Raw genomic sequence first — 19,319 nt, 5'->3', positions numbered from 1 at the left:
ATAAATACATAAAGAAACAAGTCTGATAACACTTTTATTTACGTCTTGCATCAAATACATACAAAAATTTAAACAATTTTCTTTTTTCTCCCCAAAGTTGTTCTCTCACTGGTGTTATTGAGTTCTGTGTTTCTCAATACGTAGTTTTAGGTTTTCAGCATTTGCTCCAGAAAAAGAATCCAACTGTGCAAAACAAAACAAAACAGTTTAAAAAAAAAAAAAAGTATATAATCCAGAAAGCCCTCAACTTAAAAATTTCATAGGAGTGCAGCGTTTCATCAGATTTAATTGCATCTACATTTTCATGTGGGATGTTCCCCCCCCAGGTATCTCTGATGAGAGAATGAGTGGAGGAGAGTGCCTCGCTGTGGACTAGTGTCTCCATCTACTGCAAATTCGTTTGACTTATGGGATGGAACAGGAAGAGTGAAATTTGATCAGATGCATGTATAAATTGCTTTCAGTTATCAAGTTTAAAACATGTCTAATCCAGTAGAAATTCTGGGAAATGCTTGGGTCACTAAGGCATATGAAACATGCAGTGCCACCTTGTGGCATAAAGACTTGCAGTACTATATCCATTTATTAACCTGCCTTGCCCAGTTTGATTGTGAAGGTTTGGAAATTCATTGGGAGCTCAGTCACAACATCATTAGTTCTAAGATTACAGTATTTGACACATTTCTTAATATATTTGCTGTAGGTTAATTTTTTCACTTGTGGGAAACAATGTTCATCATAGCAATATTTATAATATAGAATTAGATCCAGTAAATGGAATACTTCTAAATTTAAGAGAATTGGGCTTGGGGAAATCTTACCGTCTTTCCATTTCTAATGAAAACAAATGTAGGCATGGCACTGATTTCACAGTGTTGGGCAACATCCTAAAAACACAAAATTAAACTTAATTAAAACACAAATTATACCCATCACTCATTTTACTCAGTGTCTCTTTAATAATTTGAAGAAACTACAAAGTGTTCGTTAAATGATAATGTGAGCTTTTAACTAAAAGAACTGGGTCCAGTGTCATCAGTGTTTTAAACTAAGAATTGTCTTACGTTAGATGGAGATGTCAAAGTAATCTGCATATTTTAAAAATTAAAGCATAAAACCAGGTTCATTAACAGAAGATAATTTATTTGTAAAACAAATCATTCGATGGTGAGCGGGATGTTGCTATAAACATAAAAGACAGGTGCACTGATAATGTAAAAAAGGCTTGGCTCAAAGCCTGGAGTTTTGAAGTAGATTAATTCTGCTATTTGTGTTTCAATAGCCCGGTGGTGGGGGACGGCCACACACACACACACACACACACACACACTTTCACCACCATTGTATTCTTTAACATTTAAAAGGGCCACATATGTTGACATAGCACAATACAATTTAAATGGATAGTCACATTAAAGAAGCAGTAAATCAATGGATGTGGAGTTTGCATGCTTTTCTCCAGATTATGTGATCTGTCCTCATATCCCAAAAGACACATCAGGCTCGGTTAACCAGACATTCTAACAAAGAAACCAATCCAATAACACTTATTTACGTTTTGCATCAAATACATACAAAAATTTAAACAATTCTCTTTTTCCTATTGGAGTGTTTGTGTTCTGACAGAATGAGGTCTATCCAAGTGCGGTTCCTGCCTTTCTCCCAGTGCTGCCCAGAGGTTCATGAATTGGCAAGCTGACGTGTGAAGGTTGCAACTGCTAAATTTTGCACAAACCAAAGGAATAAAAATTCCATAGAAATAAGAGAACAGTGACAAAATATGGAACAAAATGTAAACATCTACCAGTATATTTAAGCTTTCTAATTTTGTTTTCTTACACCTGCAATACAGTTTAATGATTTGACACAGCAGGTGCTACAAGCCAGGGCAATCTGGACAATCTACAAAAGCCCGCCTTGTCACGGCCACAGCTTTTGTCAAAGCAGAGCATGTCACAGTCCATAACACAAATCTTTTGTTGACCAAAATCCGGACAACACTGGTCCGAAGTGGAATACTAACTGGCAATTTTGTCATTTTAAGGAGCCAGTGTACATATTCCTTAAAAACTAGAAAATACAGACGTGCTTACAGCACGCAAGGTTGGCAATCCTGGCTTTGGCAAAACTCAAGGGGGTCTTCCTCAGTGTAATTGTGAAGTCAGTGGCAGGCCATTCTGGGGAAAGATGGTCCTACTCCACCTCCTCTACCATTTTCCTTTCCCTGCTTTATGAACTCTGCATTCATTCTGAACCACCAACTGTCCAAACGGCTTTTTTTTTTTCCCCTCTTGCTTGTGCATAATTCACTTTTACGGTTAGACTTTAAATAGCTTATAACTGTCCTAATATTTCCTTTATGTAATACTAATTTCTACATCATGGACCCACAACATGTCATACAGTCAACCTTGAATCCACAATTACAATAAAAGAAAATCATTTGCAAGGTTTAAAAAAAATAAATAAATCATGATTTATACATTTAAAATTCAATTCTTTGTCATGTGTACAAGTACCATGTACAATGAAATGCTTCCTTGCATGTGCCCACGCAGACAGTGAACATTGACAAAAAACACACAATAAATAAACAAATATAAATAAGTAAAAGCATTCTATGTTAAAATTGCATCTTGTGTTAGTATAACTAATATAAAATAACTGCCATAAATCTACTACAAAACTGTGCATGGCCACATGTCAAGCTAAAACACAACTATGTCATCACCCAGATTTCTTTAGCTAACAAAGCTTTTCTGAAGGTGTTTTAATGAACAGTGCCGACCCTGCTGATAAAGGTGCAGTGTGCATAATGCCATACCAGCTTTTAGAACACTCTTGTTGTACCCTTTGCACTTCGCCCCATCTGCTGACACCACCACCAAAAATCAACTTCCTATTTACGATTGCAATGCAGCAGGCAAAAACAGTATAAACAGATTTTGCCTACAAATTGGGAATACTGGTTTTGTATAGTAATTTAACATGAGGGTCACTACATCAATACTGTAAAAAGAAAAAACTAGTACCTCTTAAACAGTTACAAAAACAATACCTACCATGCAAAAACGCTACAATCATAAACATGTACATTTTCATGTCACTACAAACAGTGCAGAGCCTTTGGAAGAACACACCTCAACAAGCAAATCACGTCTCATCTTGCACATACTGTGTCAAACTAATGAAAAAGCATGCTATATCAGGCAAAAGGACATTTACGGGAAGGAAGAGGAAAGGAAGACTTGACTGGATGTCAGAAAGGGCTATGGATAACTCAAGAACAAGACAATCTAGAAGAGTGCAGCTTACAGATCATACAGAGTCTAAAAAAAACCCCAACACTACTGTTGTAGTGGCCTGAGAGTCTCATTAAATGAATATCTTTAAGGAGAGAAAAAGCATAAGGGCATATTGAAAGACCAACCAGATAAGGACTACAAAAATGTAACTGAATCGGTACTCACCTCAGCCTCATCCACATCAACTTTAAGAAACACTACATCTGAGTAAACACCAGGAAGACTCTGAACACAGCAAAAAAAAAAAAAAAAAGTTTAAAGACAGCTGGACATTTAAATAAATAAAAAAAAATTAGCAAATTAAACATAATCATATACTAATTGGTATTGTATTCCATTTTAAATTGCACTGTATTATTTGTTTGCTCAGTATAACAAACTGTTGTGAGGCTTACTATAGACATGGATTTATTTTGCATTCCTGTATGAAGATTACAAGACTACATTTGGCAAATTATAAAATACTTTGTCAAAATAAAACTGGGGAAAAAATCATTTGCTACATTAGTTGGATAAAATCTGGCTGGAAAATCTTCACTCACCTCATAAAATGGCCCTATCTGTCTACAGGGACCACACCACGTTGCTGAGAAATCAATGACTACAAGCTTAGATCCAGCATTCTTCAGTTCATTGTTAAAGTCACTCTGTGAAGAAAACACATTTGGAAATATATTTTTATTTGCACATTCATAAAAAAAAAACCAAAAAAAAAAAACACAAACCCCTACACAAGTTTACATCTGATCCAAATAGGCTGCTTGCTGCAATGTAAAAAGCATTGCAATTGTGTAAACTAATTCCGTATTCTATGAAGATTGATGCAACTTCTAGCACTTCAATCACAGTCAAGCCACTGTTCTGACAGTCTAAAACTAACCAATTAGATACCTAGATTTTGACAAAATAAGCTGAATTTTCAAGTGTTGCAACTGGACATCCTCACACCAAGAAAGCAATACATGCAATAGAATGTAGCAAACAAGCAATATAAATAGTTCTCATCGATCCGGTCTTGAACTCTGCTTCAATTGGTGATTGCAGCGGTCATCATATTGCACAGAAAGAATCAACTGTAGAATGCCAGTACATTGCATGACATCCATACTTACTCGTGTCCAATTTATTTATTTTTTAAATTTAACCTATGAAGATGCTTGTTTAAGTATTCGTAGTAATACATGTTGGAGTCAGTGGTGTGGTTTATATGCAGTACAAAGGGTACAGTATAGATAACAGGAACATTTTCACAATAATGTGTCTAAATCTGTCTGCATACTCACATGATCAAAGTTACCCATATACAAATATAAATGAAACCTACTCCAAAGAGGTAGCACAGGTTCACTGCAAGGCAATTCTTGTTTCAAAACTGAGTCCAGCTGATGTTAATATTTTGTGTTTTGGGGTTTTATTTTTTATGATATACTACAACTTGAACCCGAGCCATTTATTAGTGTATGCTACATGTCTTAAAAAATAAACAGTTTAACAGTCTCTTTCACATTTTAACAGCTTTACAGTACAGCTAAAACCATGTGGTTTTATTTGCAGGGAGTCTTCCACCATCCTAGTATGAAGCAATTTTGATGTTACTAATTTACGGTTCCATGAAAGTTAAGCCACTTGGCATTTAAACAAAGCACAGCATTCATGACTGCTTTACACTGGATAAAGTTTCAATCCAGGAAGGGAAGAACCATCCTGCACGGGAACATTATCCCCATTTTTCCTCAAATGATTAGAATTTTGCAGAATGCTACAGCATTGTGCAAATCCTGAAGATGCCCATTATGTATGGGTTTCTATTCCCAACACTCCTGTTTCCCCACACACCTCCCGAAGCCGTGCATCTTCTGTTAATTGGAACTGCAGGAGTTGAAAATGTGTGCTCTGCCATGTACTGGCATGCCTCATCCAGGGGTGGCTCCTACCCTCTGTTTAAATTAAAAGCTCCTGTTCATGCACCACTAATTTGACAGGAGAAAGAAAAGAAAACCAAATTGAATTCCTGGTGGGTCAGTGGCACGTATGTTAGCACTTCTGTTTCTGGGATCTAGGGCCCAAAACTTGACTCTTGTGCCAGGTATTTTTTTGTGCGAATCTGCACATTCTTTACAATTTTTCTTTTTAATGTATGCCATTTATGTTATTTGTATGTGATGTATTCTGTTATAAGCAACTCTAAAATCTACTAAGTCAAATTCATGTACATTAAGTACTGGCGAATGAATAAAAGCGATTCTGATTCTCACCGTGTGTGTGTGACCTTCGCAGTTTTTACTTCCACATCAAAAAGGCATGCATTTCAGATTAAAAGTGGAGATATGTCTACATATCTGAAGACTGGCACTGTATCCTGGGTTAATTCCTCCTTAGCAATCAATGTTGCCAGGGTGGGCTCTTGCTCCCTCAACTCTGAGGCAGATTATGCTGGTAATGAGAATATGATTTTAAAAATACTAATGAAAAGTGTCCAACCAGACTGAACAGAACGGTCACATGCACATTAAAATATAAATTACAGACAGAGGAGTCGGTAACAATTTTAAATTAACTTGATCCCCCTGCTTTAACCCTATAAGGTTAATGGGCTTATTAAAAAAATAAAAAGTGACCTTATTTAAAAAACACATCCCCGTATAGGTGTCAAGCCCACTTTTTTTTTTTAAATATCTCCATTGTATACCAACAGCAGTGCAAATGTTACTGTGTTCACATAAATTACTGATGAATGCTTCTAATCCACTCCAGGGTTTTTTTTTTTGGTTCGGCACCTCCCGACTCACCCACTTATGATATTCCATTCAACTCCAATGACTTATTATGCAAAACAGGCTTTTTGGGGTTTTCCATCCCTACTTTTGGCTGTCTAGATCTAAAAAAACTAAACTCATTTTTACAATAAAAAGTAAAACAGACATCCTTAGCGAAAACAATTACAAGAACCTGAAGTTGCGCATGCGGCATCAATAATCCCTGGTGTTCACCTAATAATGGGGTAGATGGGGGTCAAAGTTTTCATAAAACTTCAAAAGAATGAGGATACTAGTACAAGAATTGTCATTTTTATAATATTTCAAGGATGCTGACCACAAATGAGAGTTTTGATAATGCTATTCTTTACCAGTGGTTCAAGCCCTCTAAGAGCCACTCCCGGAATGATAAAAATTACAAATTTCAGACAAAAACATGTTGGGAATTGTTTTAAAACTTTTTCAAGGTCAGCAATTATGAGGTACATTTTTGATCCTTTACACATTGGGATACTGCCATCTATGGATCAGAGGGTTAAAATAAAACAAAATTTGTATTACAAATAAAAACCATCTAGACTCAAACTGAAGCACACATTTTTAATATTTCAAATATCTGATACTATTTTTGTGTATTACATACTTCTGTGAAGTAAATATTACATTTCTTGCAAACACCTTGAATTAGGGGGGGCTTATGCAAAAATCACTCTGTTTATGCAACAGTAGCATAAGGAACATAAAAAGTACACAGAAGCATAACCAGAAGGCTAGGGAAATATCAAACTATAAAGCAAAGAGCACTACTGAAAAAGATTTAAATTAACTTAAAAAAAAAAAAATCTGTTATGGAAGTCTTGTCTCTTTTCAGTTTTACCCTTAACACACATGATGAATCAATAACTTGACTACAATTTCAAACTTACTATTCAGCTTTGCAGCAAAATCATTTTGCAAGCAGCATGAGGTTTAGTTACGTTCTTTTGACTTTTTCCATGTAAAAATGACAGGATATTGGCATTATCTACATTTTTTTTTTTCAAAAATCCCTCATTAAATGTTCTTGGGATGTATATACATTTACAAATATATGATCAAAAAATTAATTAGTTTCACCATAAAATCTGCTGCCACTTAATGTTTGAGGTAAATATCGATAGTAAACTGATTAATGGGTATCACTTATGCAGGGCCGGATTTAGACTTGATAAGGCCCCAAGCTATTTGAGACATGGGGCCCTTTATAAGTCCAGATATTCTATGTAAGTGCCAAATATGATTTGTTTGTCGGGGGGCCCAAGCTATAACTTGTATAGCTTATACGTAAATCCTGCACTGCACTTATTACTTTATATGAGGCTTCTCCCTGTTCCGAGTGGTTTGCGGTCTTTCCACATCAGTTCCCCCTCAGCCCACAGTTGCCCGATGATCCTGAAAAAAATATAACGGACTGGCGACTTGCCACCGTCGAATGATTCCTCGACACTCATTATACAACTTTAAGACATATGGCAATTAGGGCGGTTCTGAATTCCACAGGCCATGGGGAAGGGTGTTTTCCTTATTGAAACGGATTGAAATTTGCACTCAACTGCCGCCTATGTTAAGACTTTATCACACCGTGACGTATATTTCTACACAACCCAAACGATCAAGGTTGGGGGAAAAAACGACACTGTAAGATAACATCTGAAGGTCAAAATGGAGACAAAATTTGTGAAATTAGCAGAAAAATACTCCACGTGACAGCAGCGCGTGTCCGCCAGTGACGGGTGTGAGCGCGAGTGGCCGAGTTCTGCGCGCTCAGATAGGCTCCAGCCCGCCACCCAGTGAATAGATTAAAAAAAGCGCCAATACGTTGCAGTTAAGAAAACAACCAGGAGGTATGCTTCTGTGGCGCTGCATCCACCTCTGTGCGAATGAAAGAAAAAAAAGATTAAGACTCTCAGCATTCAGTCCGTTCGACTTTTCTAAATTTAAACTGCATATTTTTAGTTAATTACCCATTAATCCCACCTACTGCTACCCAAACGCAATTCACCCAGCGCGTGGATGCTACATTTCGCACTTTATTCGAGTCGATCGTGTAACCGGCACCCAGTGCAGTTCACGGGAGCAGGAATCTGCGTGCTTCATCAAAGGCAAAAAAGTTTGTAAGTGAAATTAAAAAACCTTCATCAATGTTTCGTACGTTGCAACAACCCGCGGTCATTCAAATATAAACTTTTCCAACTTACCATATCTTTGAGCTGTTTAACCATCTTGCCTTATAGTTACGTGAAACCTTAAATAAAAAGGGAAGGAAAAAGACTTAAACGCCGTATTCACAAAACCCACTCAGCTGCTACCGTCGCCCGCTTTTAAGGGACCTCACTTGAAAGAAGTGGAACTCCTCCTTTAACTACGTAGGGGAGGGGTATGTTCTTTAAAAACGCCTCCTGTATGGTGACCTCACAGTCTGCGCAGCTCATACTCCGTTAAATTTATTGCCAGTATATTTTACTGTACTAGATGTTCTGCGCAGCTCATAGTCCGTTAAATTCCTTGCCTGTATATTTAACTGTACTAGATATTCATACGAAAGAAACTAAATACCATTTTCCTTAGGGGTGAAGCTCCCGTGATGGGGTGTGTGTCAAGTGGCGTCATCGAAAGTAGCTGCGGCTGCGCAGATCTCATGCGCGTCACAATAGTAAGGCAGGCGTTTTCACAGCACAATTTGTTGCCAAGGAGTCACATGTCAAAAGTATGCGCGCACCTTTATTTCCCAAACTAGAAATTATTCTTTATTTTTTTGCATAGGTATATACACAAAACAGCATTCTAAATTATTTAAATGACTGCAAGCGAATAATGAATGGAAGTCTGATTTTTGCGAGATTTGGTTCATTTTCAATGCATGTTCAGAATTTTTCCTGAGTCATGGTGACACTGTGAGGAAGTCTGCTCATTAATATTAACCTTTGTGTAATATAACAGTGGCGACATCGATCCGGAATTTCCTCTTCCCATAAATGGTCATGCAGAAAGCTCAATTTGCATTGTTTTAACAATGGCATCAAACGTATAGACACCTGGGCAAAATTAAAGGGAGAGATGAGTGGAATTCATTCTTTAAAATGGTTTGCCTCGTGACGTAATGTAATATAATTACAGGAGTAACAGTTAAAAGTTGGGTTATATCAAGGATCATCATTAGACCCGTACCTGTAATAGATGTTATTATTAGGGAGATAGCCCCATGGTGTATGCTGTTTGCAGATGACATCGTGTATGTAAATAATATTCTAAATTGGCCCTAGTGTGTTTGGGGTGTGTGTGTGTGTGTGTGTCCTGCAGTGAGTTGGCGCCCTGCCCAGGATTGGTTCTCTGCCTTGTGCCCTGTGTTGGCTAGGATTGGCTCCAGCAGACCCCCGTGACTCTGTGTTCAGAGTCAAAATGGATGGATGGATGTATATATATATATATATATATATATATATATATATATATATATATATATATATATATTTATATATAAAGATTAGTAAGGAAAATGACAGAATAACCAAGATTTAAGAGATAAGATGATGAAGAAGTGAATCTTCAAATATAGAAAGGCTTACGAGGATCCATCCGTCCATCCATTATCCAACCTGTTATATCCTAACTACAGGGTCATGGGGGTCTGCTGGAGCCAATCCCAGCCAACACAGGGCACAAGGCAGGAAACAAACCCCGGGCAGGGCGCCATCCCACCGCAGGGCTTAAAAGGATGAAAAAGTTCAAATATCTTGGATTAACAATAACAGAGGATGGAGAACTAGGCCAAGAAACAAACTGTAGAACACGATCAGGTATTGTGAGTGTTACGAGAACGAAAAATCAGATCAGTAAAAGAGTGAAGGGTAAAGAGTATAAAACTGTGGTCAGACCAGCATTGTTGCTTGGATCAGAAACCTAGGTAGTTAAAAGGGTGCATGAAAGAAAATTGGATGCAGAAGAAATGAGGAGACTGAGATGGATATGTGGAATAACAAAGTTGGGTGTCAGGCAAAAAAGTGTACAACAGATAAAAATGGAGGAGGCTGTTTAAATATAGCAACCCCAAGTGAAAGTGGGAAAAGCTTTAGAAGAAGAACAACAACAAGTAATGAGGAAAGAAAAAACAGTCCATAACCAGAAATGTCCTAAATATACCAGAAGGGAGAAGTGAACCAGTAGTGATAAAAAGATGTAATGTTTAAGACAGAGAGTAAAATTTAAAATGGAAATCAAAACTGTTAATGTGGTTAAATAATTATACTAGCCAACAAAAACAAAATTAGATAGATAGATACAGTGCATCCAGAAAGTATTCACAGCGCATCACTTTTCCATATTTTGTTGTTACAGCCTTATTCCAAAATGGATTAAATTCATTTTTTTCATCAGAATTCTACACACAACACCCCATAATGACAACATGATAAAAGTTTACTTGAGGTTTTTGCAAATTTGTTAAAAATAAAAAAATTGTGAAAGCACATGTACATAAGTATTCACAGCCTTTGCCATGAAGCTCAAAATTGAGCTCAGGTGCATCCTGTTTCCCCTGATCATCCTTGAGATGTTTCTGCAGTTTAATTGGAGTCCACCTGTGGTAAATTCAGTTGATTGGACATGATTTGGAAAGGCACACACCTGTCTATATAAGGTCCCACAGTTGACAGTTCATGTCAGAGCACAAACCAAGCATGAAGTCAAAGGAATTGTCTGTAGACCTCTGAGACAGGATTGTCTTGAGGCACAAATCTGGGGAAGGTTACAGAAAATTTTTTTGCTGCTTTGAAGGTCCCAATGAGCCCAGTGGCCTCCATCATCCGTAAGTGGAAGAAGTTCGAAACCACCAGGACTCTTCCTAGAGCTGGCTGGCCATCTAAACTGAGCGATCGGGGGAGAAGGGCCTTAGTCAGGGAGGTGACCAAGAACCCGATGGTCACTCTGCTAGAGGTCCTCTGTGGAGAGAGGAGAACCTTCCAGAAGGACAACCATCTTTGCAGCAATCCACCAATCAGGCCTGTATGGTAGAGTGGCCAGACGGATTCCACTCCTTAGTAAAAGGCACATGGCAGCCCGTCTGGAGTTTGCCAAAAGGCACCTGAAGGACTCTCAGATTATGAGAAACAAAATTCTCTGGTCTAATGAAACAAAGATTGAACTCTTTGGTGTGAATGCCAGGCGTCACGTTTGGAGGAAACCAGGCACCGCTCATCACCAGGCCAATACCATCCCTACAGTGAAGCATGGGGGTGGCAGTATCATGCTGTGGGGATGTTTTTCAGTGGCAGGAATTGGGAGACTAGTCAGGATAAAGGGAAAGATGACTGCAGCAATGTACGGAGACATCCTGGATGAAAACCTGCTCTTGACCTCAGACTGGGGCTATGGTTCATCTTTCAGCAGGACAACAACCCTAAGCACACAGCCAAGATGTCAAAGGAGTGGCTTCAGGACAACTCTGTGAATGTCCTTGAGTGGCCCAGCCAGAGCCCAGCCTTGAATCTGATTGAACATCTCTGGAGAGATCTTAAAATGGCTGTGCACCGACGCTTCCCATCCAACCTGATGGAGCTTGAGAGGTGCCGCAAAGAGGAATGGGCGAAACTGGCCAAGGATAGGTGTGCCAAGCTTGTGGCATCATATCCAAAAAGACTTGAGGCTGTAATTGCTGCCAAAGGTGCATCAACAAAAGTATTTACATGTGATTTCTAACTTTTTTTATTTTTAATAAATTTGCAAAAACCTCAAGTAAACTTTTTTCACGTTGTCATTATGGGGTGTTGTGTGTAGAATTCTGAGGAAAAAAATTAATTTAATCCATTTTGGAATAAGTCTGTAACATAACATAATGTGGAAAATGCGCTGCGAATATTTTCCGGATGCACTATAGATAGATAGATAGATAGATCTTTGTTTCAGGGGAAATGTTTTGTTTTTACAAAGGCTCAGGAAAAACAGAAATGTTATAACAAACAAGGAACCCCCTCAAACACTTACATAAATTAGAATTAGAAAAAACAAAGAGAAAAAAGTTCTGACTTGGCTAATGATTAGAAAGCAGTCACAATGAGGCATTTTGAAGGTGTTTTGCCTTAGGTAAGATTTACCCATCTAGGCATTTTTAATCTGTTTAATTAAATTCAGGGTCATGGGGGCTCAGGCCTGTTTATGAAGTATCTGATGCAATGCAGGATTCAACCCTGGATGGGATGTCAGTACATTAAAAAATAAAACACACAGCATATACTAGCTTGTATTATATATGTATACTGCATATACTAATCTAAATTGCACCAGATGAAGGGTTTGTTTGCTATTACCAGGTAACTTGAAATGGTCACTGGAGATGGCTGAATTCAGAGAGGTCTGTGTCATGGTTCTGATGCAGTTGCATCTGCCTAGGTATGATATCAGTGATGAGCCCCACACAATAGGAGCTGGCATTCCATCAATTAAATAAGCAGCTTGAGGCACAGAGTTTCCAACTTAATGCAGCCATGCAAGTCACCCATCTAAGGATAGCAAGCTACTTAAAAAAGCATAAATCTATTAGGTCAGCACCAATGAGCACCACACAGAGCTACTGTATATATATTGTCATGTCTGGTTTGCAAAAGACAGGTAGGAGCGGACTGAGCAAACAAAAGTTTTTATTTTGGCATGTGCAGGAACAGCACTCAACCTTTATTCAACAACATTGCCTTATTTCAAATGCACAGCAAAGTGGACGACTTCCTAGTTGTCTCCATTACAGCAACTCCAGTTCTTGATTTTAAAAGAACTCATAGTTGCCCCTCTATGAGAGAACTCGATTATGGATTGAGAGGTGCAGCAGAGGCAGTCTACATGACAAAAGGTGAGTGAACTGACTTTAAAGACTTGCAGTAAAGTGTATGACTGCTTTATGCAGTATGCGACAACTTCCATTCTGAGGCTGTGCTTCTTTTACATTAGAATGCTGTATAAAGACAGTGTTTTCTGTGTGGCTGAAGCTGTGCCAGGGGACGGTGCACAGTATGAATTGTCACAATATATACAGTATAGTATACTGCTCTGTATATGGAGAGAGAGAAAGACAAAGAGAGAGAGAGAAAGAAACAAAAAAAGTTATTTCCAAACAGAAAAGAAGGTGAGAGCCATACCATGTTGACTGTAAGTACTTGCCCGGCAAGCAAGCAGTTATCAGGGCCAAACATGAGTATGTCTTAGATTTAGATGACTATAATACCATTAGAAAGCAGAGAGTTCTAACACAGGCCCACCACTGACTTGTGGCCAGTCTCTGCTGGCTGCACCATCATATTTCAAATGCAGGAGTAGCAGGTTTGGCTGGCTTTGTCTCCAAGTTTCATCATCATCATCACTGAGTGACCAGAAACTCAACAACTGCACACCCCTGACATCTTGCCATGCCTCGCACACACCTGTCATCAGGAAACCGCTCTGCTAACCAGTAATCAGACAGTGGAAGAACCTGCCAAACTGGTAACTTGCTGAGAGGTGATCACCTCATGCAATTACAGTTTGTTTAAAACTACTATGAACTGTACTGCCATACAGTATGTCATAGATACCACGCTATGCAAAAACAGCATCCTTCAATTGTACCTGTCCCTGTGGCAATTCTATGTTAAACAAAAAAGTCAAGTCATGTAAAAAAAAAAAGAATGGCACCAATATCACACTTTAAAAGAAGGAAAAGGGCCTGCCAAAGTCAAGAGGGAAAGTAAAGAAACCATACTGAAGGTAGAGGACATCTCCTTACACTACATCTAAAAATCAAATGGGTGATAAACAGTTAATAGTCAGAATAATATATTTTATTTATACAGAGCTTTTCCCATGTTTAAATCATGTAATAAACAGAAACCAAGGAATGACCTGAATAGACGGAAAACATCCAATAAACAGCATAGGCCATGATTTAATTCCCAGCTGGGAATTCCTCTATTCACATGGGAACTGGCAATTAATCCAACACCAATGTCTATCAAGATGTGTTAGGAAAACTAAAATATCAGTAGGACACCCCCTATGGAAATTCTGAGAATTAGTAAACTTCACATGAAAAGAGACCTGGAACAGGATTCAAACCCAGGATGCTAGATTCACGAGGCAGCAGTGCTAATGTCTACACCACCATGCTTTCCCAAGCTGAAGACATGCTGTTAAATTCATAGATAACCTTTAACTGCTCTTGTGGCCCACATTTCTTAAAATCACACTTCCCTAAAGTCATAATTTTCATAAAACTTGTATTCAAATCCTGAAATGTTACTTCATATAAATCATGTAAATATAACTTTGATTTTTCTCATTTTAAGTTGTGATAGAAGTGGGCGGTGTCCTCTTTTTGTCTCTTCTTTTTGCCACTTTCTAAAGATGAATTTATTTAAAAACAATATTTTTTCCAAAATTCCTATACTTTGTTTCACTGTGATCCTGTCTACATACTCGAAATGCACATACATTACTATAGTTCAATGCTACTAACGGACGCTGATTCATACTGATTCAGCATTTGCAGTACTGAGATTTAACCAAATCAGTCTGTTTCTTTAAATTAGATAAATTAGATCTTTACTGCTAGAACAGTTCTTGACTTTTTTATACAAAAAATGTGTTATCTGGAGCACTTTCTCATTATAATGCACATTTCTTATTAAAAAAAACACTTATCAAGTTGCCTGTGTGAGTGTGCTTGTTTAACTGAGAATCTTGCTGTTGTCATCTATGCACTCTGAGTCGCCACCTGCTTGCCTTCTCCATTACTCTTGTGCAGTGGCTGTATATATTCCTAAGTACTGCGTGATCATTTGCTAAATGGTCCCTAAAGGGAAGAATGCACTGATACAGTGCATTGCCACATCCACCACATGACAAACCACCTCAGGATCCCAAATTAGGTCCTGAGCGCAGCACCACACTAGTTTGAATGGAACAGTGAGAGTTTTTTTTTTATAGTGGCTAGAGTGCCAACCCTGCCAGCAATCCCCAAGTTTTTCCCTGTAAGCTGGAGGACCTGCTTGCACGTTCTACGTAGGACGAGGCAATTGAATGTTAAGGGCCATTCTCAAGGGCCCAACGGAGTGGAATCACTTCTGGCGTTTACATGATTCAATTGTAAAGAGTGAAACGACAGTGCAGTACATTTTTTTATACATTTCATAAGTTCATTTTGCCATGGGATGAGTCTAATGTACTCTGTTGGCCTCTCCACGTTACAATGGTGAAGACCTGGTTTCTGTCTCTGACCCCAAACATAGGCTAATGTGCAGAAACATTACAATTAATGTCCTCATTAACAATTTCTTAACTATAGCATGGAATTGATGAATGAACTGTGAATGATGCAAATTTCCCCTTAGGATTAATAAGGCTATCTATCTATCTATCTATCTATCTATCTATCTATCTATCTATCTATCTATCTATCTATCTATCTATCTATCTATCTATCTATCTTATATAATGGTGAAATCGGAGTTGATGGTTTGGGATTTGAAATAGTTTGGAATTTTGTGATAGGCCTGGAATGTTTTTAATTTTTCCCATTGTGGTGTAGTGCTGCACAGGATGATGAAGACAGAATAGATAGCTCATCTGATGTCACCAGTAATCACTCCACTTGCATTGTTTAAAAACTGCTCGACCGAGGCTGGGGAAGTTTTCCTTTTAGCTCAGGCTGATAAAACACTACATCTGAGAGCCTTCATGGCTGGCCACCAGCAGTTACCACAATACAGATCAATCACCTAAGATGGCTCATGGCGTGAGTTCAAGGCAGTACACCGTGGATTTTGTTTTTGATTTTTTAGTATAATTCATTTTTAATACGATCACTATAGTGTTGTAGTGGTTAGTGCTGCTCACCACTACATGAGAGTTCTTGGATCAAATAAGTGTCTGGTCACTGTTTCTGTGGAATTTACATGTTCATCCCATAACCCCTCCTCTGATTTCATGCCAAAGCTGTGCAGATCACATAGACTGGAAGTAGTTGTTACAAAATAAGCAGAACTTCTAAAAATAACTAAACTAGAGTACAAGCTCGTAATTTTATAAAATTGTTTCCTTGTCAAAAACAAACAAACAACTAACACAAGGGTTTCATCTGGGTGCTTAGGTTTCCTCCCATAGTCCAAAGACATGCATGTTAGGTGAATTAATGTTGTTAAACTGGCGTTGGTGTGGGTGTGGGTGTGGATGTGTGTAGAACTGGTGCCCTGTCCCTACCTTGCACACTATGCTCCCACGACCCTGCCCTGGATAAGTGAGTTAAGGATGTGTGTAGTTAGATGGATAACAATAATAATAAAAAAAAAAAATCAGAAGATACGTCTAATGTGCTGTTGAGCGAGTCTCCTTTTCTAACACACAGTCCCTGAATGTATCTTTCTGATTTAGGGGGGCACTGACAATGGAATTGGTGGAGCAATTAAGGTGCCTGAATATCCCTAAATCCTTAGGACCGTAACGCTTTGAACGCACCAGGTATTGGACCTCAGACTCCTCCCGTCATGAGTCTCAGATCTTATTTTTTATTCCTGCTCACCCTCCACTGATGGATTGTTAATAAGCATTGACTCATTTGAACTGGATTTAAAGATATGTGGAACAATGGGTGATATAATGAAGTACATATGAAGGATAATTTAAGTTATCAGACTGATCACATTAGGAACAATTATTAGAAGGAACTCCCAATGTTTTATCAAAAAATATTTATCTCCGGCTTCAAGTGTGAACAGGTTAACATTTTTCCAAATACTTTTCAGCCTAGATCAGTTTTCAGCCAGACCAAGAAGTGATGAAATACCAGAGAGGGTATGACTCCTTAAACTGTAAATATACTTAGAGGGTGTGATGTTTGTGGATGTGTTCTAGTGAATATTTTGATCAATTCTGGCTAGTTGTTTGATTTAGTACATTTCCAGACAGACTGAAAATAATTCTCACTGGATCATAAATACTTTTTCTGGTCTTGGATTCACTCACTCCGTCTGGTCATTCTCTTCAGGATGACAGGCAGATGTTAGGTTGATTCTTGGTCCAACTTTCCCAAACCCAGGACATGAATTGGAGGCCTTATTTGAAAATATTGTTTCTTGAAAAGCCACATATTCAAAAAATATCCACTAGTTCCTGTGCTGTAGGAAGGGAAAAAAATGATCTACAGTCACCAAGATGGTGTGGCAGAACTAAAGCAAGTGAGAAAGGAGCTCACCAACAAATACAAACAGTGGGTTGCATTTTGGACAGATGCTGTGGAGGACTGTGCAAATATTTTACATAGTGGGCAATAATGATGTGATAGAAAAAAGCAACTGTAGAATTTGTCACAGCATTCATTTTTTCTGCATGCTTTTCTCTAGCATGTTTTTGTTGGTGTATTCCAAAATTATATTCTACTTAAATGCCTTCTTCTCATGGGTAACAAAATTCATCATTAAAAATATTTCTTCCTCTACAGTGCATTAAACAATTCAAGGAATATGGAGGAATTTCAGGGTGTAAAGGGCAAGGATGCAAGACTAAGCCGAACACCCATGATCTCCAATCCCTCAGATGGCAGGCACTGCATCAAGAACTGTCACTCCTCAATAGCTGACATAACAACATGGGCAAGGGGTCACTTTGATAAACCTTTGTCAAGCACTGCAATACAGAGTTACACTCACAGACACCACTTAAAACTTTATTTGGCAAAAGAGAAGCCTCTATGTTAACCACGTCCAGAAGCGGCATAGACTTCTCTGGGCTTGGAGTCATCTGGGATGGACCATCACACAGGGGAAACGTGTATATCGTCAGATGAATCAGTATTCCAGATCTTTTTGGGAAGAAATGGACACTGTGTGTTCCAGACCAAAGACGAAAAGGACCCTCCAGACTGTTATCAGCAACAAGTCCAAAAGCCAGGGTCTGTTATGATGTGGGATTGTGTCAGTGCCCTTAGCAAAGCTAATTTATACTTTTGTGATTGCAGCATTAATGCAGAAAAGTACATTAAGACTTTAGAGCTACATATGCTGCCTTCAAGACTAATTCTTTTCCAGGGACGTCCATGCATTTTTCAACAAGACAATTCAAAATCATGTGCTGCACACATTAAAAAAGAATGTGGAAGAAGAGGGTATGGGTAGTGGAATGGCCTCCCTGCGGTCCTGTCCTGTCCCAAGTGGAAGTGGACAATTTTGAAACGAATAATGTAACAATGATGACCCTGTACTGTTGCACACCTTAAGATGTGTTTGCAGGAAGAATGGGACAAAATAACACCTGAAACACTTCATCACAAACATCTTTTAAGTGTTGTGGGAAGGAATGGCGACATTACAAAGTGGTGAATACTTTACTCTCCCAACTTTTTTGGAATGTGTTGCAGGTCTGAAATGCAGGAATGGATGTATAATAACAAATGAAATGAAGTTGACCAGATAAGACATGAAATATCTAAGACATCGTATGTTGTTTGAGCCTATGATTAAGTACTAGAGAAAATACAGGCTGTGCAGGTGTCATTCATAAGGTACTTGTGTGGTTAGGGTCTGTGTGTATGTGTTAATCTGAGTGTGTGTTAATTTTAAGGGTCAAAACTGTATGGTAATTAATTTTTCTTATGTTTTTTTAATATTTATGAAGCTTGAATTTTATATCATAATGTAATTAAACATATGTAGAAAAATGTACTATGTAATGTAAATATGTTTTCAAGTAATCTACGGCACAGGATGCAAGCATATTATCTACATGGTTCCCTCCATTTCACTAAACAATTACATCAATAAAAATAAAAATGACACACTTGACAGTGAAACTGTTTGGAATAAAAACCCACAACCATAGGGTTCCCCCAGAACAGAACCTGACAACCACTGCCATAGAGTCAGGAAAATCATTGGAGATTGACATAAACAGAATGCAGATGTGCAAGTGGAACTCCATGTAAACAAATGTAAGCATTTACACATAGGAAGTCAAAAATATGACATATGACTACACAAACTGAAACTTAAAAATTACACCACACGAGAAAAAGACTTTGGAGCAGTGGATTGTTTGGGTGTGAAAATTCTACTGGAGCCACAACAGTATTTACCTTTCTGTGCGCAGACTTAACATAAACCTGAACTTACCCCACTAATGTCTGCCCCTTTTGTGTTAATGACTAGTGAGGCATGGGAGTTCACACACCTTTTGTGTCATTTAAATAATAAAATATCAATCAAACAAG

General features: G+C 38.2%; 1 protein-coding gene across 1 annotated transcript; it reads right to left on the bottom strand.

Annotated features, from left to right (window-relative positions):
- Positions 1 to 14: 14 nt before the first annotated feature.
- LOC120532908 (thioredoxin-like) lies at positions 15 to 8,448 on the bottom strand. Its single transcript, XM_039759391.1, has 5 exons — positions 8,299 to 8,448; positions 3,848 to 3,952; positions 3,471 to 3,530; positions 822 to 887; positions 15 to 183 (listed from the first exon to the last, which is right to left on the bottom strand). The coding sequence occupies exons 1-5, from the start codon at positions 8,320 to 8,322 to the stop codon at positions 115 to 117; spliced, it is 324 nt and encodes a 107-aa protein (XP_039615325.1). The 5' UTR covers positions 8,323 to 8,448; the 3' UTR covers positions 15 to 114.
- Positions 8,449 to 19,319: the final 10,871 nt, after the last annotated feature.

This window comes from Polypterus senegalus, chromosome 7 (genome assembly GCF_016835505.1).
Source record: "Polypterus senegalus isolate Bchr_013 chromosome 7, ASM1683550v1, whole genome shotgun sequence".
Taxonomy (NCBI): domain Eukaryota; kingdom Metazoa; phylum Chordata; class Cladistia; order Polypteriformes; family Polypteridae; genus Polypterus; species Polypterus senegalus.
The sequence above is the reverse complement of the archived record's forward strand: the minus strand, read 5'-3'. Positions and strand labels throughout refer to the sequence as shown.